General features: G+C 50.2%; 6 protein-coding genes across 6 annotated transcripts; 3 read left to right on the forward strand and 3 right to left on the reverse strand.

The window, feature by feature from the left end:
* The first annotated feature begins 66 nt into the window (after positions 1-66).
* N7503_012033 (putative AMP binding domain protein) lies at positions 67-6352 on the forward strand. Its single transcript, XM_057071579.1, has 5 exons — positions 67-403; positions 470-492; positions 630-4402; positions 4464-4673; positions 4729-6352. The coding sequence occupies exons 1-5, from the start codon at positions 344-346 to the stop codon at positions 6282-6284; spliced, it is 5622 nt and encodes a 1873-aa protein (XP_056918190.1). The 5' UTR covers positions 67-343; the 3' UTR covers positions 6285-6352.
* A 1024-nt stretch (positions 6353-7376) lies between these two features.
* On the forward strand, positions 7377-9322 carry N7503_012034 (sulfatase family protein; the record flags this gene model as incomplete). Its single annotated transcript, XM_057071580.1, has 5 exons — positions 7377-7502; positions 7559-8402; positions 8459-8676; positions 8735-8896; positions 8954-9322. The coding sequence occupies 5 exons, from the start codon at positions 7377-7379 to the stop codon at positions 9320-9322; spliced, it is 1719 nt and encodes a 572-aa protein (XP_056918191.1).
* A 157-nt stretch (positions 9323-9479) lies between these two features.
* Positions 9480-11962, reverse strand: N7503_012035 (2-isopropylmalate synthase). Its single transcript, XM_057071581.1, has 6 exons — positions 11776-11962; positions 11564-11708; positions 10656-11500; positions 10574-10603; positions 9812-10514; positions 9480-9752 (listed from the first exon to the last, which is right to left on the reverse strand). Exons 1-6 carry the CDS (start codon positions 11781-11783, stop codon positions 9573-9575), a joined length of 1911 nt encoding a protein of 636 aa, XP_056918192.1. The 5' UTR covers positions 11784-11962; the 3' UTR covers positions 9480-9572.
* Positions 11963-12877: 915 nt separating this feature from the next.
* On the reverse strand, positions 12878-14434 carry N7503_012036 (threonine--tRNA ligase MST1; the record flags this gene model as incomplete). The annotated part of the gene is made up of 1 exon (XM_057071582.1): positions 12878-14434. The coding sequence occupies one exon, from the start codon at positions 14432-14434 to the stop codon at positions 12878-12880; it is 1557 nt and encodes a 518-aa protein (XP_056918193.1).
* Positions 14435-14688: 254 nt separating this feature from the next.
* On the forward strand, positions 14689-16155 carry N7503_012037 (uncharacterized protein; the record flags this gene model as incomplete). Its single annotated transcript, XM_057071583.1, has 1 exon — positions 14689-16155. The coding sequence occupies one exon, from the start codon at positions 14689-14691 to the stop codon at positions 16153-16155; it is 1467 nt and encodes a 488-aa protein (XP_056918194.1).
* Positions 16156-18260: 2105 nt separating this feature from the next.
* On the reverse strand, positions 18261-19487 carry N7503_012038 (glycoside hydrolase family 16 protein; the record flags this gene model as incomplete). The annotated part of the gene is made up of 1 exon (XM_057071584.1): positions 18261-19487. One exon carries the CDS (start codon positions 19485-19487, stop codon positions 18261-18263), a length of 1227 nt encoding a protein of 408 aa, XP_056918195.1.
* Positions 19488-22255: the final 2768 nt, after the last annotated feature.

Consider the following 22255-nt stretch of genomic DNA (forward strand, 5'->3'; position numbering starts at 1 on the left):
CAGTCGGGAAAATGTCATAAAAATAACTTCAGGTTTGACCAGAGACAGGTCTCAGCTTGAATGTACACGCTCGGTTCGCCTGACCGCCTTGGCGTGGGTGACGTTGGTGACGCGGAAGTCCCGACACTTTCAAGGGACAATTCGAGGAAAGCGTTCGTCAAACAACCCCGATTAATTCGACGAGCAACAGGGGTTTCGGTGGATTGCTCCTCTTCTGGTTTTCTCTCATTGTGCGAAAGCCGTTCATCTGCGATGAGGCGTTCCTGAGATAGGTGCTCCTGTCATCCCTCCCCCGCGCTTTTGATCCACACTTCTTCAATTTGAGGCCTTCCCCGTGTTCACAATGGCGGAAGAGAACCCGGACTTCCAGTTCGCTTTGCGGAACTTGGACAAGGAATACGAGGTAGGTACTTCCCCATCAAGGCATGGCCCTGATCCTTGCGCTTACACAAGACGTGTGATTTAACAGGAAGGCGATATCACCGAGAAAGGGTAAGCCGTGTTCCTTGACTACGATTATCGACCAATTAGTCCCACGAGAACGGGGAGAAGAGCGAGGAAGAAGATGCTCGTCGCTGAATGGGGGTCAAATGATACACAAGAAATGTACGAGCTAATCGTGAATAAAGGTACCAAAAACGTCGCACCATCCTTCTCTCGCAGTTCCTCGGACCAAACAAACCACTTGAAATCAGCGCCCACAGCGGCCATGAGGATGCGTCGGATGGAGGCCATATGGGTCCTCCAGCTATTCTGAGTGTTCGACCACCAACAGCCGAATCTTCACAACGCGGCCTTTCGTCTCCAACCTATGCCGGTGGGTACGAGGGGACGCAAGGCGGATCATTCGGGTACAACCATGGTGTCAGTATGGATATGCAGACTCCGTCACCGGCGACATCTGGACATTATGATAGGGACAGCTTGGGGATTTCACAGACACACGATCGGATGCCTTCTGCTTCGTCGCATGATTCACTGTTTCTCCCCAAGCCCATGCCCTCGGCCCAACAGGGCCCTGATGGCTCGAGAACGGCGACTTTGATGAGCCAGAGCTATGCCTTTAATCCTGACGCTCAACATGAGTATGTTGACGAGGGTATGGACATGTATGGCCCGGGCTCTGGTGGTGTCACGCGACAGTCAACGATGCTTGACTCCCAGCAGGGATTCTTCTCTGATTTCGCTGGTCAACAACATGATGACTACCGCGAGAGCTATGGAGGGGGATTTCATCGTTACTCACAATCAGGAGAAGCTTTCTCACCCACAGCAAACATGCCACCACCGTTTATTCCACCTTCGGAACTGGCCCATGGACCAGCCATTGAACATCTCATGCCCCTTGAACCTCGAGATATCCCATTTGCGGTGCACGACCCGCATGACAAAAACATACCTATGTCAACCTTCGAAAACCTTCCTGCCGTCCTCCGCCACCGGGCTCGAGCACACCCCAAGCAGCCAGCTTATTGGGTATTGGACTTGAAGGGAAAGGAAATCGCGTCTATAACCTACGACAAATTGGCTAGCCGAGCCGAGAAAGTCGCTCAGGTGATCCGTGACAAAAGTAACCTATATCGCGGGGACCGCGTCGCCTTGATTTATCGCGAAGCCGAAATTATAGAGTTTGCTGTCGCTCTCATGGGTTGTTTCATTGCTGGAGTAGTTGCGGTCCCCATCAACAGTCTTGATGACTATCAGTCCCTAAACTTGGTACTCACATCGACTCAAGCCCATCTGGCATTGACTACCGAGAATAACCTGAAAGGCTTCCAGCGTGATATCACCGCGCAGAAGCTGAACTGGCCACGTGGAGTGGAGTGGTGGAAGACGAATGAATTTGGAAGCTTTCACCCTAAGAAGAAGGACGACACACCTGCTCTTGTTGTCCCCGACTTGGCATACATCGAGTTTGCTCGGGCGCCTACCGGTGATATGCGTGGTGTCGTGATGAGCCACAGAACCATCATGCACCAGATGGCTTGCCTCAGTGCCATCGTCTCCACAGTACCCACTGATGCCAGCGCCAGACAGTTCGCTACTAAAGGAGAGACTATTACCAGCTACCTTGACCCGAGACAGGGCATCGGAATGATTCTGGGGGTTCTCTTGACTGTGTATGGTGGCCATACAACTGTATGGCACGAAGACCGGGCTGTCGAGACACCTGGTTTATATGCCCACATAATCACCAAATACCGATCGACAGTAATGGCCGCTGACTACTCTGGCTTGAAGATCGCCGCCTACAACTACCAACAGGATCCCATGTCAACCAGACATTACAAAAAGAACTCTGAACCTAATTTCAGCAGCGTAAAAATTTGTTTGATCGATACTTTGACTCTTGACCCTGAGTTCCACGAGATCTTGGCCGATCGATGGCTGCGACCGATGAGAAATCCACGGGCGAGAGAAATAGTTGCTCCCATGCTCTGTCTACCGGAGCATGGTGGTATGGTAATTAGTATGCGCGACTGGGTTGGGGGTGAAGAACGAATGGGATGCTCCTTAACTCACGAAATGGACCCCGCACAACGTGTTGGTTCCAAGGATGACGACGAGAAAGCTGAGAGGTCTGAAGCCAACACTGGCTTTGGTAGCAGTCTTCTTGGTGGTGGCTCTCGCGTATCTGCACCAAAACAGACCACAAAGAACGAATTGAGCGAGGTTCTACTTGACAAGGAAGCCTTGAAGAGCAATGAAGTTGTTGTACTCGCCATGGGCGAAGATGCTCGGAAATTTGCCAGGAGTATGCCCCACGCTGTTCGTGTCGGTGCCTTTGGTTTCCCACTTCCCGATGCGACTTTATGTGTTGTCGATCCCGAGACCAACCTCTTGTGCGTCCCGAACGTTATTGGAGAAATCTGGGTTGACTCGCCATCTCTTTCTGGAGGCTTCTGGGCATTACCGAAGCATACGGAGGCTATTTTTCATGCTAGACCATACAAGTTTGAAGACGCGAACCCCACTCCCATACTCGTTGAGCCTGAGTTCCTGCGCACCGGCTTGCTGGGCTGTGTCATTGAAGGCAGGATATTTGTGCTGGGCCTATATGAGGATCGACTTCGCCAGAAGGTAGAATGGGTTGAGCATGGCCAAGAGGTTGTCGAACATCGATACTTTTTTGTCCAGCACCTGGTCGTCAGCCTTCTGAAGAAAGTGCCAAAGATTCACGATTGCACCGCATTTGATGTGTTTGTCAATGATGAGCATCTACCAGTAATTGTCCTTGAATCCTACGCTGCCTCAACGGCGCCTACGACATCTGGTGGCCCTCCACGACAATTGGACTCCGTACTTCTCGATTCCCTGGCCGAGAGATGCATGGAGGTTCTTTATCATGAACATCATCTTCGTGTGTACTGTGTCCTGCTTACCGCTCCAAACAGCCTTCCTCGCGTGACTAAAAGCGGCCGAAAAGAAATAGGCAACATGCTCTGCCGGAAAGAGTTTGAAGCCGGTATGTTACAAGCCGTACACGTCAAATTCGGCGTTGAACGATCAGTGATGAATTTGCCTGTTGGCGTTGATCCTGAAGGCGGTATCTGGTCACCGCTTGCGCTTACCTCGAGACAAGATGTTCTTGCCTACCAAGAGAAGCAGTACTCAGGTGTAGACTATCGGGACGTTGTCATGGATGACCGAACTTCCACGCCTCTCAACAACTTTAAGACAATTGTTGATCTGCTCCAATGGCGTGTCTCACGTCAGGCCGAGGAGCTGGCTTACTGCTCGATTGACGGTCGCGGCAAGGAGGGCAAGGGCATCACTTGGAAGAAATTTGACCTGAAAGTGTCAGCTGTGGCCACTTACCTGAAGAACAAGGTCAAAGTGCGACCAGGTGATCATCTGGTGCTAATGTACACTCATTCTGAAGAGTATATTTATGCCGTCCATGCTTGTTTCTGTTTGGGCGTTGTGGTCATTCCATTGGCTCCAATTGACCAGAATCGCCTTTCAGAAGACGCTCCAGCATTCCTACATGTCATCAATGACTTCAATGTCAAGGCTATCATCGTAAACACTGAGGTCGACCATGTGATGAGGCAGAAGCTTGTTTCACAGCATATCAAGCAGTCTGCTCAAGTTCTTCGAATTGGTGTTCCCGCGATCTACAATACGACGAAACCTTCAAAGCAATCGCACAGTTGCCGCGAGCTCGGATATACCGTTAAGGATGCATGGCTCCAAAGTAAACAGCCTGCTTTGGTTTGGACCTACTGGACCCCAGACCAACGGCGAGTCTCTGTTCAGATTGGTCATGATACGATCATGGGAATGTGTAAAGTGCAGAAGGAAACCTGTCAAATGACGAGTTCCAGGCCTGTGCTTGGAAGTGTGCGCAGCACATTAGGTCTTGGATTCCTCCACACTTGCTTGTTAGGTATCTACGTTGGTATGTTTGAATCTGTACAACGCGAGTTGAGAGATGTTTAATCTAACCATGCATTCAATAGGCGCCCCCACCTATCTCGTTTCGCCTGTCGACTTTGCCCAAAACCCCATGACTCTCTTCGTGACGCTTTCGCGCTACAAGATCAAAGATACCTATGCAACTGCCCAGATGCTGGACTATGCTACTAGTGCTATGCCAGCCAAGGGATTTCAGCTGCAAGAACTGAAGAATCTGATGATCTCAGCAGAAGGTCGGCCCCGAGCCGATATCTGTATGTTCAACCCGCTATAACACTTCTTTGTATTCTGACTAATTTTTCAATGCAGACCAAAAGACGCGTTTACACTTCGCTACTGCCAGTCTAGACCGCACATCAATCAACGTCAGTTATTCGCATGTGCTCAATCCTATGATTGTCACTCGGTCTTACATGTGCATTGAACCAATTGAGCTGTGGCTAGACATTCGAAGCCTTCGCCGCGGTCTGGTTTATCCAGTTGATCCTGATGCTGACCCTACCGCCCTTCTGGTCCAAGATTCTGGAATGGTGCCTGTTAACACACAGATCGCAATTGTGAACCCTGAGACATGCACCCTTTCCCACGTTGGCGAGTATGGTGAGATCTGGGTCCAGTCCGATGCTTGCGCCACTGGATTCTACAGATCGAAGAATGAATTCGATGCTGAGAGGCTGAACGGCCGCGTCGCTGATGGAGACCCTGGCGTACCTTATGTCCGTACTGGTGACCTTGGTTTCCTTCACACTGTTACCCGGCCCATCGGGCCTGGAGGCCAGGACGTCGAGATGCAAGTTCTCTTCGTCCTGGGAAGCATTGGCGAGACATTTGAGGTTAACGGCCTGAATCACTTCCCGATGGACATCGAGAACTCTGTGGAGGCATGTCACCGCAATATCGTGAATGGAGGATCTGCCATCTTCCAGGCGGGTGGTTTGATTGTGGTCGTGGTTGAAGTCACCCGAAAGGCTTTCTTGGCGTCACTTGTGCCTGTCATTGTCGATGTGATTCTGAATGAGCACCAAGTAGTGGCGGACATTGTTGCCTTCGTCTCTCACGGTGATTTCCCCCGTTCTAGACTCGGTGAGAAGCAACGCGGAAAGGTCTTAGCCTCGTGGGTGACCCGCAAGCTGCGCACAATCGCCCAGTTCAGCATCCGCGATTTGGACGAAAATATTTTCGCAGAGTTGCCACAACACCGCGCTAGTCGAAGCTCCAAACCCGGAAGTACGATGGGCACAAGTACTCGTCGGGGATCGACCATGAACCACGAGACTGATTTCTCTGCTGTCCCACGATCTCCTGCGGGGGTCGTTCTCGAGGAGACAATCGCTCCTCAGGCGTCATATCATGAGGGGAATCCCCAGCACATGCTCCCTGAGCTCGACACCCGCACCGATCGCACAGTTTCTGCTACTCCTGTTCCTGAACCGACCTCCGCTGTGCCCCATATCAAAGAACCACAATCCGCTACGATCATGTCTGCTGACGATGACCATCATTTCAATGCCCTGGAACACGATCCAAACGCCGAGGCCCAAGGGGAGTCCCGCGATTTCCGGTTCAGCTTCGACATGGTCAGCACGCCACTGGAACATCCGGGAGGCGAGCGGCCCTCCACAGGGCGTGACTCTCTACCTAGCCAGCAGCCTGATTTGTACAATGGCGGCGGCAACGTTGCTGGGCCTATGCATGACATGTATCGACCAAGTACGCAGGAGAGTGGCATCGTCGATGATTGGCCTCAAGAAGCTCTGATGTACCAGAACTCTGTAGGTGGAGACGAGGAGCACGACTTTGTGCGTCGGCCAAGTGCTCAAAGTGCTGCGGTCAGACACCGCTACGATGGCACGGGCTACGAGTAGTGCAGGTCTTGACCGACCCAGGACTGAAATTACTCTGTATATGACATTAACATACTTTTTCACATACTTTTCCAAGAGAACACTTAGAGTGTACATTCTCCCTAACTGGCATGCAAATTTGTCCGTTTTGACCGAGAATTTGGTTGAGTCTTTGTTTCCGTCCGTTATTTTGAAGCTCTAAGCGTCTATCATCTGTTTTGGCATATTGTTGTTTTCCTTTACCCCATGAATACCTCTCTGTCTGTGATTTCTTTTTGCAATCTATATTAGCTAGCTCAAACCCCCATTTTATACCTCTAATCATACCACAGAGGAATATTGTCGAGTGCATACCCATGTACCTTCTCGGTCTCATTATTCCGTAGACTACCCTGGATTGTGAAGGTGATTAAGGAGCGATATCCACTGGGATGCTTTTCTTTTACCCAAGATTGAATAGTCAGTGTCTATGTGGCTCCAGTGAGGTAATGTGTATGTTCTTCCAATCCCGAGGGGTATTTGTCTGAGTCAAATCAGCTCCGAGCTATGAGTGGTAGCGTGGCGTGTAATTCCCAACAACATGATTGAAGCTAGTGATTCTTGTCTACATCAATCCTCGCAACGCTGATCCCCGAATGTGTATCAAGTTTTCCCCACCAAAGACGTGATGTCGACCCACTCTTATACCATCACTCGCTTCTGGCATCATTGATGTGCGAAGCTCGCAATCCTCTCTTTCTTGGCGGTTTTCTTCTGCCTTCCGCGAAAGAGAGTACGAGGACCCTTGTGTGCCCTGCATAAATTCCCATGATCGTCCCCAGACCCTCTCTTGTCCTCGTGCTTTCTCCGCCGACGATAGCGATCAGCGGGAGCTATCCCCATCGCACTATGCTCTGTCAAGCAAAATTTACTGTATGATCGCTGTTGATTCGCGGTGGTGCAAATTCTGGAGAGGAATGAGGCAAGCGCTATGTGTTTTTGACGTTTTTCAATGACGAGGGGTCAAGAGGAGTTTTAGTTGGAGACAGATGGCTAGGGAGCTGCCTATATAACCGGGCTTTTTCACTAAGAGAATTGAATGTTGCAAGCTCTCTATCCAGCAGTCTCTACGACATGAATCTTTTCCAAACATTACTGTTAGCTGGCCTAGCCGTAGCCAAGCAGCCCAACATCCTCTTCATCTTGACTGATGATCAGGGCAAGCATGTAGGAGGATTAGACCACATGCCCAAACTTCAGGTGAACAATACGACCAAAAACATAAAGTGTGTAACTGCTCACTAACATTAGCCAAGGAACACCTCGTCGAAAAAGGAGTATCTTACCCCAAGCACTACTGCTCCATTGCACTCTGCTGTCCTTCCCGCGCCAACCTGTGGACTGGTCGCATGCCCCACAACACAAACGTTACAGACGTCGGCCTTCCCTATGGTGGATACCCAAAGGTAGTCGAAGCAGGCTGGAACGACAACTACCTTCCACTCTGGATGCAAGATGCTGGCTACAATACATACTACGTCGGCAAACTATGGAACGCCCACACAGAAGAAAACTACAACAAACCCTACGCCCGCGGGTTCAACGGCTCAGACTTCCTCCTAGATCCCTGGACCTATCGCTACTATTATGCACGAATGACCCGCAACGGAAACCCACCTGTCCACTACAACGGCAACTACTCGACCGACGTCATTGCCGAGAAAGCTTCTGGTTTCTTGGAGGAAGCGATCGCACAGGATAGACCGTGGATGTTGACTGTTGCGCCGAATGCACCGCATGCCAATGGCTCGACGGAGAACGGAGCAACCTGGTTTGGGGAACCGGAGTATGCGCCCCGTCATGCAGATCTTTTTAAAGATGCCAAGGCACCAAGAGATTCGAGCTTCAATAAGTTGATTCAGGGTGCTGTTAGTTGGACGGAGAATGTGCCTGAGCTGAATCAGACTGAGATTGATTATATTGATGTTTTTCAACGGTGTCGGTTGCGTGCGCTGCAGGCTGTTGATGATATGGTTGGGGACTTGATTGAGCAGTTGGATAAGGCTGGTGAGCTGGATAATACCTATATCTTCTATTCAACGGACAATGGGTATCATCTTGGTCAACATCGGTTGCAGCCGGGCAAGAACTGTGGTTATGGTGAGTTTTTCTTGCCCAATTCTGTTTTGAATGGCAGTCCACTAACTGGTACCAAGAAACCGATATCAACGTCCCTCTTATTGTTCGAGGCCCTGGAATCCCCCAGAACCAGACTTTGAATGCTGTCACTAGCCACACGGATCTTGCTCCGACTTTCTTGTCCATTGCCAACTCTACTAGAGAAGGTTTGGATGGGAAGGCGATCCCGACCACCGTTGCTGCCAGCAATGCAGATAACAAGACCGAGCACGTTGCCATTGAGTACTGGGGCTTGGTAAGATCTTTTTTCACACATTTTCCAAGATAGCCAGACTGACATTGGAGGAATGCAGGCTGTTCCTGAGGGAATTTACGGCTACGCCAGCAATAAGCTCAACGAAGTTGGCAATAGCTACAAAAACAACACATACAAGGGAATCCGCCTTGTGTCTGACAACTACAGTCTCTACTATGCAGTCTGGTGCACAAACGAGAAAGAACTCTACAATCTCAAAGTAGGTCACCTGCTCAAATCCACTCTATAAACTAAAAACTAAGCTGAATTATCACAGGATGATCCCGACCAAACCATAAACCTGGCAGCGAACCCCTCCCAACACGAAAATTTCAGAATTGCCAACCGCGATCTCACGCAGATCATGAGCCGTCTCGATGCTTTGATGGTGGTACTAAAGTCTTGCCAAGGAGATGAATGTCGATACCCATGGCGCCAGCTCCATCCGAAAGGTCAGGTTGGTAGTCTGGCCGAAGCACTGGTATCTGGTTTCGATACCTTTTATGAGAATCAGCCTAAGGTTACGTTCTCGGCTTGTGAGCTTGGATATATTGTTGCGTCAGAGGGTGCGCAGAAGTTTGATGTTTATGGTGGTGGAGTGAGGGAGAAGAGATGGGATGATTTGCTGGATTATTTCAAGTGGTAATTTGGACTGTAGATGGTTTACATGCTTATTATTATACAAAGCGGATAATTACATATTGGAATACCTATCGTGCATGACAAAGACTTGCTCATCCTTTACCACTTTTAGTAGGATGAGTGCCACAAAATACTGCTCGAGGGTGAAGGGAAATGAGATGTACGTGATAGATAATTCGTTGTACAAATTCATTGACATGCATTATGTGCTAATTGCTCCTCGATAAATAATTTCAAATCACTTTTAAAGCCATTTAGGCATCCGCTTGCTTTGTGAGCTGCTCAATGTTAACCTTGGGGGCCAGACCACCGTTGGCAGTGGCCGCCTCGGGAATGTCTGTCAGCTGCTGAAGAGCCTCGATATCCTCATTGGTGAGGGTGTTAGAGCGAATAGGACGGAAAGGAGCCGGAGAGCCAGCGTTGTTTGTGAGGAACTAAGAAAATGCATGTTAGAGACTGTAGACGTAACTGAAGACTTGATATAAAAGCTTACCGAGCTGGCAGCGCTCAGCATCGCAATAAGCGATGCTTGCACCACATCGGAGTGAATACCAACACCCCACACCTTCTCCTTGCTACCTGCAGCGGTACAGTTGATGTATGTGGCAGCCTTGGTTTCACGACCGGTACCAATGGAGTGCTCCTTGTAATCAACGACATCGAGATCAATACCGAGAGACGCGAGAGCTGCAGCAAGAGACGAAAGAGCTCCGGAACCGACACCGGTAATGGCGTGCTGGACATTGTCGATTTCGATAACACCGGTGAAGCGACGCTTGTGGTTCTTAGTGTTGAGAGCCTTGCCGGGCTCAGGCGGGGCAGGGGATTGCGAGCGGTCGGTGGTGATGTTGTAGTCGATAAGGTTGAAGCGGGGGTTTGACTTCAGGTGATAAGACTCCTCGAACAAGTGGACGACCTCGGCAGGGCGCAGCTCGCGGTTGGCATCCTCGGTGGCTTGTTGGACAAGCTTGCTGAACTCGATCTGCAGAGCACGGGGGAGATCCAGCTCCAGGCTGCGCAGAATGACCCAAGCGGCACCACCCTTGCCGGACTGCGAGTTGACACGAATGACGGCCTCGTAGGTACGTCCAATGTCCTGGGGATCGAGAGGGAGGTAAGGCATTCTCCACTCGTCGTCGTCGGTTGCCTTGGCCGCCTCGCGCAGCTTGAAACCCTTGAGAACTGCATCTTGATGACTGGAGAAAGTGTCAGTATATAGACTATTTTGTGCATTAGATAAGATAGTGAGACATACCTTCCAGAGAAAGCTGAAGTAACGAGCAATCTGGTGAGGGGTTAGCATCAGTTTCAATGAATGAGAGATATGAGAGACATACCCTCCATATGGCCAGCGCTCGTTGACAGGAATCTTATTACTCTCTTCAACAACCTTAATGACGGAGCAGATATCTGAGAAGTCGACATTCGGCGAAACACCTTGTGTGTAAAGGTTCAAAGCAAGGGTGACCAGATCGACGTTGCCAGTACGCTCGCCGTTACCGAAGAGGGTACCCTCAACACGCTGGGCACCGGCCATCTGCGCCAACTCAGCAGCAGCAATAGCACAGCCTCGGTCGTTGTGGGGGTGGAGAGAGACAACGAATTTCTCGCGCTCGGTCATGTTGTTGCAGAAATACTCAATCTGGTCAGCGTAGACATTGGGTGTGGACATCTCTACTGTGGCGGGCAGGTTGAAGATAATAGGGTTCTCAACAGTAGGCTCCCAAGCAGCCTTAACAGCCTCGCAAACCTCAATGGCGAAGTCGGGCTCGGTATCGGAGAAGGTCTCTGGCGAAAACTCGAACTGCCATTCTGTGCCGGCCTGGGCGGGGTCGTCCTTGGTGATTGAGCGGGCGTACTTGGCACACTGAACGGCCTTTTCTAAACTTTGCTTCTTGTCCATGTTGAACACGATCTGGCGGAAACAGGGGCTGGTAGCAAGGTAGATGTGCAGAATGGCCTTCTTGGCGCCAGTGAGGGAGTCGACAGTGCGGCGGATCAGATCCTCGCGGCAAGGAGCGAGGACTTGGAGCCAGACATCATCGGGGGTAAGGCCGGGCTCCTCAACAAGTCGGCGGGTGAAGTCGAAATCGATTTGGGAAGCGGCGGGGAACGAGACTTCGATTTCCTTGTAACCAATTTCCACCAGCATCTTGAAGAACTTGAGCTTTTGCTCGCCATCCTGTATTGCAATACCATTAGTCGACTACTTTCTGGCAAGCGGGAGGTGATTTCAGTTGTTTACCATTGGATCAGGGAGACTCTGGTTGCCATCCCGCAGGTCGGTTGCCAACCACCGGGGAGCCCGGTCAATGGTCTTGTTGGGCCATGTCCGGTTAGGCAGGTTCACGGGCTTGAACGGCTTGTACTTTTTAGACGGATCCTTGAGCCTTGGAGAAAATCAATATCAAACTCTATATTGGGGTGGTGGTTATCCAATGGACAGTATCAACATACATCGGCATGACGGGCGATGGCGGGGTATCGCGGGGAGAGAGATATATTGATAAGAGACGATAGCAGAGGTATTGCTGAGTATACTCAACCGGATATCTGCTAGGGAGAGGAGGTATAAGGCTTCCAAACGGAAATCAATGTCCCTTTTAAAATGCAAAAAGAAAGAAGCCAATGAAGCGAAGGGAATTTGTGACTCAAAAAACGTTCGATCGTCGATGACGCCGAGTTTTCGGCGCCGACAGCGGAGTCACGTGGAGCGCCCGGCGTCACCGTTAATTTCTTCGGAACTAGACTGGTTACTCTAGGTGCAGATCGGCCTATGATTGGATCAATTGACTTTCTTGTCCTACCTTACTCCTGTCCCTGGACTATTTTGAAACATCTTGTACAATAATGGATGGGTGGTGACATATGGCGGTGCTGTCAATCAACAGTGGCAATTCTGTATAGATCGGGCCCCGAGTTCGGAGCAGTGTTTTGTCTGCCCACAGTTCCACCCCCGAGTCTAACCGCCTCATCTCGCATAGCTCGGTCCTCCACGGTGCTGATTCTATGGACATTAATTCTGCAGCTTAATCCATGCAAGGGAATATCTCCATCATTTCGGATATCGTCGCTATGGCTACAAGGGCGTCAAAATGGTTCTCCACTCTATGGTTCCCGCCCTTCTGATTTAGTGCTTACTTCTTACCGAGTCATTCCAGGTGCTGGACATGAACTATGTAATCTAAACGACTCTGGAAGGCGTACTCGGCACTATGCAGTAATTTAGACCTCCCCGCGACCTTGAAAGCCATGGAAGGTTCTTAGCTGTACAGTCAGAAGTCATGTCCCGTCTTTCAGGCTTGGAAATTACTGTACCTTCTCTAGGGCTCGAAGTCTGCAGTACCGGAATATATATATGCATACTCGACATACCTACACAACACCGAAAATGTGGAATCTTGAGATTAAACATTTGCAATCAAACATACAATATTGAGTATGTTAATTTTAAATAGTACACTAAGCTCATGCGTAAGATCCAAATGCCTTGGATTACCAATATGGTCTATCGTACAAGTTCGCTCAAAAGTAATATACAGCTCCTAGGGTTGACGTCTCACAGGAAGTTCTTCTCGAATTGAACCAGTAAAGGATGCACCTCATCCAACTTGAGCTTCACAGCCCTAGGGTTCTGCAGAGCACCTTCACCAAGCTGGGACTGGATTAGAGATTGGAACTTCTGCCCGTCTGCATCAGTCTTGCTCTTCATCTGCCCGGTAATGTCGACCGTGATACCACCATCAGCCAGATCGCGCGAACCCAGAATAAAGATAAGGTTATACTTCATTTGCTTGGCGCGCTGGATCTTCTTGCCCAGTGTCTGAGCGCTAGTATCAACATCCATTAGGAAAGTGGAATCAAGTGATGATAACGGACGTGGCGGCTCAGAGCTATCATTCTCGAGGACTTGGAAACCAGAGGATTTGGCTGCCGCTTTTTGTGCTTGTTTCACCACGGCGTCATCCTGATTGACTGTCAGGATAATTCCCTGGCGCGGAGATAGCCAGAATGGCCAATGACCACCGTGTTCCTCCATTAACAACGCCAGGAATCGCTCGAGGGAGCCGAAAATAGCCCGGTGCACCAAGACAGGGGTTGCAACTCCTGGCGTGGCCGGGTTATAGTCCTCCTCGCCCTCAGCAACCTGGTATTCCAGACCAAATCGCTGAGGCAAATTCATATCCAGCTGGATAGTCGACAGTTGGTGGAACTTGCCCGCCTGGTCTTGAAGCTGGATATCAATCTTGGGACCATAGAAAGCACCGTCGCCTTCATTCAACGCCCATTCGCGCCCGGTGCTGTCCAAGGCCTGGCGCAATTGATTCTCCGCGTTATCCCACATCTCCAACGTTCCGATATAATCCGTTTCAGGACGGGTCGAAAGTACCAATCTGTACGGACCCAATCCAAAGGTGTTCATGGCCATCTCGACAAATCCCAATGCTGACGCGATTTCCGACTTGATCTGCTGCGGTCGGCAGAAGATGTGGCCATCATCCTGGTGGAACCGACGCACACGAGTTAGACCAGTCAAGGAGCCCGAGACTTCATTTCGGTGGAGCGGGCTGAAATCCGCGTAGCGCACGGGCAATTCGCGGTAAGAATGGTTCTGTGACTTGAAGAGCAGACAGTGGCCAGGGCAGTTCATTGGTTTGAGACCGTAAGACTCATCTTCTCCCAGCTCACCGTCTGTCTCACCCCTCGCGCCGCGACCTGTCACCTCATACATATCATCTTTGTAATTTTGCCAGTGGCCCGACACTTCCCATAGTGATCGTTTGTAGATGGATGGAGTTAGCACCTCGCGGAAGCCGTACTGTAGGTATTGGGTTCGGAGAAAGGTGATAAGCTTGTTGATGACGTGTGTGCCGTTGGGGAGGAACAGGGGAGAGCCAGGACTGTAGACGGAGGAGGTGAAGAGCTCTTGAGTGGTTCCTAGAGCTCGGTGATCGTTAGGAGGTATGGATTCGACCTTGTTGGCGGCGTCACCGCATGAACAGCGGCGAATTGCTGATGTGGATAGCCATTGCGGTCTTGTAGTCTGTAATTGCAAAGCTCTAGTAAGCACAGGCCTCGCGAAGAGGGATGGCCGAAGTCGAGTGAGTGGGCGCATGGTTGTATTGCACTGAAAAGCCGTTGGCGTTTTCCTGCCGATCGCGACTCTTCCTCTTTCCCCACCGCTTTGCACCAAGGGTGGAACCAGCGCGCTTCGATTACAGCCATTCTACGGCCGATTACAGATTTATTGAGCTTGAGTCCAGGCGACCTGAAAAGCTCTGCTTTACCACCTTTGCGCTCACCATTCGCGACTTTTTATTGACATTTGGTTTGATCGTTACCCCGCTGAGCGGATATGTTTACAGCGCCATGTCGGAACAACCTCGCATTCCCGACGGCTCAGTGCTGGGCGAGTCCTGGGTGATGGCGTCTACAGCCTCGGTTCAAGATAAAGATCTGAACAAACCTACCTCGTTCCCAAAAAATGACCTGAGTGATCTCCAGGAGCCAACGAGTCCGAGTCCCAAGCCGAGATCTAGACCGGCGCGTAACAAGGACAAAGATAACATAGCAGAGTCAACATCGTCGCTGACATCCTCATCATGGACCGTAGCAGGCCCCGAGCTCATTATGCCTTCCATCTACGAGGTCCCCATTTCCGAGGCATCATGGGTTGCGCCTGGTATTCGCCCCAAAGACCAAGCCTCCGTGAGGAAGAGAGGCAAACCATCAGCTCGTGATAAACAGCCCAATACTGCGCCTGAGGTCCAAGACGCTGGCTCGTCTGTCCCAACACCGGCACAACCACGAAGCTTGATCACCAAGCTCAAAGCATTCTGTGGAGGTCAAACTACCCTCCGTACAGCACTCAACGGCCTTCTCATCGCCTGCATCTGTCATTTATTAGTCCTACCCGAGATCATCTATCAGTTTCAAGATCTCTGCCATTTCCCCACTGTCAAAGGCACATATCCAGATAGCTGCGTCCAACTCAAACCACGAAGCCACCCCTTCTACCCATCAGCCAACCCAATCACATCTCCCGAGGAAACCATCACAGCATCCCAACAAGACCTCGAATCTATCTTCGATACGGTCCTCCAAACACTCTCCCCTCTCACAAACACTCTCAAAGAAAGCGAGTCCATGCTCCACGACTTGCAAGAGAAACTCGAATCCACCTTCCCAGACGTGCGCAACGCCCTCGACCTAGAGTTCCAAGGAAGCGACCAGGCCATCCGCGCCGCAGCCTGGGAGTTCGACTCATTGCGCGCTGACCTCCGCTCCGCCGTTGATAGCCTCCTCTCGTCCCCGCCAACCCAGGAGCCGACCGGCTCTGTCTCAATTGCACGCGACACGCGCCTTGCAGCCCAGATCCGCCGACGCGCAGAGTACCTCGACCGACTACGCGCTCAGATCCGTACAAAAGCCGACTCACTTGGCACGCGGTTTAGCACATTGGATGACCACCTCGAGGCCGTGGATGGAATTGTCACACGGGAAGAACGCAAGGGCTCCCTGCTGGCCGCCGCGTCTGGTGGAGCAACAGCAGGAGCCGGAGGGGAGGACGGGACGGGCTTGTACGCACTTCTGAACTCGTTATCAGGCTATGCCTCTTTCGGATCGCGAGTTTGGTCGCGATCGACAGGTGACTCGTCAGCTCCTGGCCCGGACTCTGATGGTCACGGGGAGAGAAAGCCTAATCCGCAACCTGTCACGACCCTTGCGTCGCTCAGACTTGCGGCGACACACCATCGACCCGTAGCTGATTCGGTGGCAGGCCTGTCACGACAATTGCGGGATGTTCAGCGTGCTCGGTCGGGCCCCACTTGGTAACTGGTCCACTTGGTGGGTATTAAATACCAAGTGGAGTGAGTCCCTGAGGGGTCTGAACTAAATTGAATTAAGGGGTGAAGGCGAATCCTGTTGTCATTGATAAGCGTTTTTTTTGTTGTTTTCAATTTGCATTGGACGAGTCATAGCGAGAGGGAATTTGATTTTGAATACATATGGAGTCCCTGAGTCCCTGCATTTACAGGCATTTACAATACTTGATCCTTGACCAAGTCTCTTGGCTCTTGGCTCTCGTTATCAAGTAGAACGACTCGATTGATGGTTGCCTAGCACTTTCAAGGTTGCTCTACACAGGGTTTTCAAGCTTGCCATTTAGAGATCAATCTCAGGTCATTCCACATCAACATGTCAGGCCTCAAAGTGCTGAGCACAATCTCTACAGTGATTGAGTACCTAGATGAGTCTATCACGATTTATGACACAAATATTCATATTGCTCCTAAGCTACCTCCAGCATTCAGCCTGACACGCAACCACCTCCCCATTTTCCGCCATATCTTATTTCTATACAAAGCCGACCTAGTAACAAGCAACATAAAATCCAAACCATCAGATTTCTGCGAGCATCTACGCACTCCCCTGGAAGGTTGCGAAATCAAAGCCTGGAAAATAAAACATAATCTCGAACGGGTCTTGTCTGCTGATGATCTTACGTGGGAAGAATGTTATACCAAATGCATCGGAATCTTAGGTGGGGCGGGGAATACTATTGTCGAGCTAATGCTTTCGTTGACTGAACTTGTTCAAAATGTTGTTTGTAATTATGCTGTGGTACCTATGAGGTCGGAGCTGATAGTCGAGCTGGAGGGCATTCGAGTGAAGATGGAGTCTGTTTGAGACTTATACTATATGTTTTTGGCTTTGATACAGAGTCATTTATAGAGAGAAGTACCCACAGGCGCTTGGACTATCGGCGTTTGATAGGCATGAATACTTTGTAGTACATACGTGGATAGATACGTAAAAGGTCTGTATAGTGTATACTTGACGCATGACCTGATGAGCTCCATATCCTAGTCCCAAGGCTGAACACTCCACCAAACCGTCAGATTCAACAGGCTGCTTTTAGGGCTCCACATGCTAGACCGCAGATACAGAAGAAAACAAGACCCATACTAAAACGTCAAGTAATAAAATCCACCCATTAGATAACTCATGACTACTCACTTCTAAGGGATTCCATAAATAAAGAAAATATAACAAGGAACGAATGGAATCTATGGGCAGCAGCTCTGCTTCCACGGCTCGGCACAAGTTGAACCATGGAACAGCCCCAAACCCCATCAACTTTCTTATCATGAACCAATAGCACTACAATCCAAACTCCAGTCGGCCGATGGACCCTGAATGGACAAATCTTTGTAAGAAAACCTGCTCAACCATTCGTTCCATGGTAGAACTGTTCTATTTCTGTTAGAACATTGAATTCAAGGCAAATGCAACCGAGGCATCCATTACATTCTATCACGAACCATGAATGAAATTTACTTCTGTTAAGGGCTAGATCTCCAACTGATTTAATCCATGGTTCGATCTGAAAGGAACACAGGATCTCTGGAACTCCACTAGTTTCTACATTAGTCTCTACAATAGAGCTCAGAACAAGGAATTGCCGGGTTGAAAGGGGCTTTGGTTACACCATTACACAGATTTAGTTACACAATGCACAGGGCTGCAGCTACGTACTGTACTGCAGATTCAGGATGCGGGTTGAAAATCGTCCAAAATAAACAACAGCCTGCAGGACAAGTTTCTGGGCACGCGCGTCCTTGCATGACCGGTCAAGATCCAGCTTAATGTTTATTTACTTATCTAAGATCAAGATAGAGAAGAAAGATGATGGAAAGGGAATAAATTTATTAGTCGTTAGATCTATTCAAGATCTAGATATATAGAGATAGATACAGCATGAGACTCATAAGGCGGGGGTATGAACACCAAATGAACCAAAGAAAAAAGATACAAAAACCAATTCACCGAGTATATCCAACCCCCTCCTCATTTCATTTCCAAAACATCCGGTTCCAGCCCAGTGCGGTTGGTTTGTTCATCAATGAGGCGTGATTAGGAGCATGGTCATGATTGTTTTACAGCTGGAGGAAAGCAGTGATCAAAGCCAGAATAGAAAGAGGTCCAAGGTAGTTGGAGGCAACGTTCACAGCGGCGTTGTAAGAGGCAGTGGCGCTAGCGGCAGTGCTGGCACCGGAGGCGGAGCCAGATCCAACGCTGGAGCTGGAGCCGGTGGTGCTGGTGCCGGAGCTGGAACCAGCGGCCGAGCCAGAGCCAGCGGCCGAACCGGAGGCAGAGGCGGAACCGGAACCAGCGGCACTGGAGGAGCCCTTGGAGCTGCTGCCAGAGGTGGAGGTGGAGGTGGTGGTGGAGCCGGCACCAGTGGTGGAAGCAGTTGAGGAGTGGGTGGTGGTAGCGAGGGTAGTAGCACCAGTGGTAGTCTCGGAAGACTTGGAGCTGGAAGAGGAGGTGGTTGAGGTAGTGCTATCAGTCTCGCTAAGGGCAGCGGCACCGCTCAACTTGATGCTGTCGTAGGAACCGGTCTTGTCGGAGTAGGTGTACGACGCGGCGGGGTTGGCGTTCTTGATAGTAACGGCCTTGACGTACATGTTGAAGGGAGCATCGCTGTAGTCGGTCTCACCGCCAGCCCACTCGATGGTGCCCTCGCCGTTGGTGGGGTCACCGCCGGCCCAGATACCAATGCGCACGCGCATGGGGGTCTGGGGGTAGCGAGTACCGCTCTGAGCATCATTGTAGTTCAGGGTGCGGACAACGGCACCGTCAATGGACCAGGTGGTGGCATCTTTCTGCCAGTTCACCGTGTAGGTGTGCCAGGTGTTCTGGGGGTCAGAGACCGCGGGCCAGGTGTCACGGTCGTAGGTGGAGGTGTCACCCTTGCCGAAGTAGTTGGTCTCAATGGTGGTGGAATCACCGCCAAGAGCCTCCCAATCAATCTCATCGAGATCATCAGACTCGAAGACGATACTGCTGACAACGCCGGTACCGGGAGCGGCCTTCATGGTGACGGAGACCTCACCGAAGAAGATGTAGAAATCAGTCTCAATGGTAGGAGCGTCACCCTGCTTGGCGAGAGTGAACTGGGCACCAGAGGAGCCGGTGTTGACAGTTCCGGCAGTGGTAGTCCATCCGTCCAAGCTCTGGGTGAAGTCGAAGGTCTGGCTGGCCTCGGTAGTACCCTTGTCAGCAGGGCAAGACTTGTCGAGGGGGTTGCAGGTGGTGTAGGTCTGAGCCGAAGCCTGAGCCACGGCGAGGGCCGCGGCAGCGAACTTGATCAAAGAAGGCATGATTATATAGAAACGATGCGCAACCGGAACAAGCGAGTGTAGAGTATAAAAAACAAGGGAAGAGTAATTAAAAGAATTTAGGGAGGGGGAACGATCGGATTATAAACAAGTTCAGAAAACGAGTGGATCGAACTAGTAGGTCCCCGGGTTGAAGCACAGGCAATATGGCTCCATGGTTGCGGTGGGTGATGGGTCTTTTGTATCCACGGACTTTACACTTTCCACACTTTACAATACATTGAAAAGGATAAAAAGCAGGAGGCTGAGATTGGTTCAGGGATGGTCTCCCCTGGGGCTAATTGCGGGTTCCAGCAAGCGATAGGCACTTCTGATTGGCGCTCGGCGTGGCAATGCCGCTACAGGGATCGGGGTGGACCCACCGCATGAGCTGCTGGGGGAGAGCCTGAGTGGAGGAGAGTCTTACAGGTGAGACATTACAACCACGTTAAGAGCTAATTGTACAGATGTATTTTTACTCTAGGGTCACTGGACTCATCTCAGCCCCTCTACTCCGTATAGTTCGAAGGTTCTCTATAGAGTTCCCTTATTCCCCCTTCTTATTCGAAACCCCCTATGTCTCGTTACTCAAGGAATCCCATGCGTATGTACGGGTTAGAACAGTACTCCGTACAGTAAGCCCTGAAGGAGAATGACGATCGACTGATCAACCCGGACGATCATGTTACAGGACTCCCAGCCTCTTACCCAGAGGCATCGCCTTCTCCGTGCACGGCGGAGTCCGTTCGTAAGCGAGAGGGTCTGCCGAGGACCCTCATTGGCCCCACCAGCAGAATTACCCGATCCAAGACACCGTAGTGAAACAACCAAGAGACCCTATGCGCACTGCCCCAACCCTGCAGATGATGGCTCATTTCTTTGACCCTTGTGATATTTCCATGAAGCAATAAGTCATCTCGGTTTGACTTGCCGAGTAAAATACGAGTTATCGCTTACGCGCCCGTGCCCCAATGCGACCGTCCACTGCACCCTAACGGAGTAGTCCGCCCACTAGTTAACTTTAGGCAGCTTTGCGGGCCTAACTCCCAAGTCATTCGTTTAACGCAAATTTTCTTATAGCGGATATTAATAGTCGCGCTTGGGAGGGACCCAATCATTTGACTTTGGTCCTTTGGCAATGTTTGGGTTGATGCAGGAACAATTGCTTGGCCTTTGGGCCCCGTGGGAGTCAAAGAGCCATCCGATTTTTGCCTGATTTATCCCTCATAGTTGGTTAGCCTTGCCAATGCGACTCATTAAAAAGATTAGGTAAATCGCAATTTCCATGTTCTTGCTTTTCAGTGCTTCCAAATATGCGAACGCATAATGCAACCAATGATATCATATGCGTAAGCACATTATTGCCTGACTGTATTCTCGGAGTACTCCGTAAGAGGCTCTAAAAATCTGTCCTGGCGTTGAGTTCCCCAGAGTAGGGCATAATCATTAGAGCCAGTGGCTGAATGGCCCGTGCGTCTAAATATGCATAAGCCTCCTAATCATTAAGGAGCTCCTTCACCGACTTTACTCGGTAATTCGTAGAAAGCCGTTGCTTGGTACAGGACAAAAAGATTAAGCAGGCTCGATGTGAATCCGTGCTAGGCCACAACAAAGCCTGCATCCTGCAGCCAATGCACCTATTACTGGCCCACTCGACCTGCAGCGTCAATATAGTTCATGCTTGGCTTAAGTAGACGTGTATGACAGCCACAAGTCCCCCTTGATTTCCACATGACCAGACCGTTCATGGCTTGCATACCCCAGACCCTGATCGACCCTGATCGGGAATTGATCTCTCAGGTGAATGCAGATACATGGCTCAGGGGACCTTCCATAGCATAAAAGATTCATGTGACACCTCTACCTGATACGATCAAGACGATAATTACAATTATACCGTCACCACCGCACCTACCCCCAATCCCCCAAGCGTCTAATTACCGGCAGATGACCCGAAATTCAAATTAGCATATGATGTCGGGGATTGCTCTGCAGTCTGGTTTATAGCAACAAAGCATTCTGCAAGATCAAATTAAGCGTGAATGGTATCACAGCTGAAGCTACAATTTAAGACTTTGTCCACAGACAAAAGCCTGGAATGTTATTTTTGTGAATGTCCCAGAGACCGGTGATAGCGGTACCATCGATTGGGAATCCACGGGCTTTTCTCCTTGAGAAGGGATTCGGACGAAGCTTCGAATGCGTAGTGGGATAAATTGCCCTTTTTTTTTTTTTTTTAAAAAAAAAAAAAAAAAAAAAAACCACTCGAGAAAGGGTCTGGTTTAGCAGTTTCTTGGCCTATATGGAGACGAAGAGTATGCGTCCGAGTTTCAGGCGTGGTAGTTTTAGGTCGGGTTTGGCTTGGTCCAATCAATGCTCTTCCTTACATCAGTACCTAAGTTGATGCCTCACACGCGTGTTTGCCAACGTCTTGACCTGCGTAGGCATTTGATATGACACGAAAATGTCGACAACAGCATGTGAGTTGCAAGGGGATGTTCATATGCACCTTTGTTGATCTTTGACAAGACAAACTACGTTATTAAGTAACTGACTAGTAAGGACACAGAAGTACGGGAGACAACCCCGTCATCATAGGGGCCCTGAACTAGACAAGTGCAGTAAAAGAAGAGAAGGATAAGATTGAAAAGAAATAATCAAAAAGAACGACCGACGGAAGGACTTGAATCCCCAACTTCAAATTTCCTTAACCGCAGACGAAGTTACTTATTTGGAAGGACCGACCTTCCGACCTATTGTGGTAAGAATAA

This window comes from Penicillium pulvis (assembly GCF_028828015.1).
Source record: "Penicillium pulvis strain IBT 33274 chromosome Unknown scaffold_8_segment0_segment0, whole genome shotgun sequence".
In the NCBI taxonomy this organism is placed as follows: Eukaryota; Fungi; Ascomycota; class Eurotiomycetes; order Eurotiales; family Aspergillaceae; genus Penicillium; species Penicillium pulvis.

Bases quoted from the DNA above. Each gene is read 5' to 3' on its own strand.
- N7503_012035 (XM_057071581.1), bottom strand. The intron at 10,515-10,573 runs GTATGTCTCACT...CACTTTCTCCAG, and splicing joins ACTTCAGCTTTCTCTGGAAG to TCATCAAGATGCAGTTCTCA. The intron at 9,753-9,811 runs GTAAGCTTTTAT...GCATTTTCTTAG, and splicing joins TGCTGAGCGCTGCCAGCTCG to TTCCTCACAAACAACGCTGG.
- N7503_012033 (XM_057071579.1), top strand. From the start codon at position 344: ATGGCGGAAGAGAACCCGGACTTCCAGTTCGCTTTGCGGAACTTGGAC. The intron at 404-469 runs GTAGGTACTTCC...GTGATTTAACAG, and splicing joins ACTTGGACAAGGAATACGAG to GAAGGCGATATCACCGAGAA. The intron at 493-629 runs GTAAGCCGTGTT...TCGTGAATAAAG, and splicing joins GGCGATATCACCGAGAAAGG to GTACCAAAAACGTCGCACCA.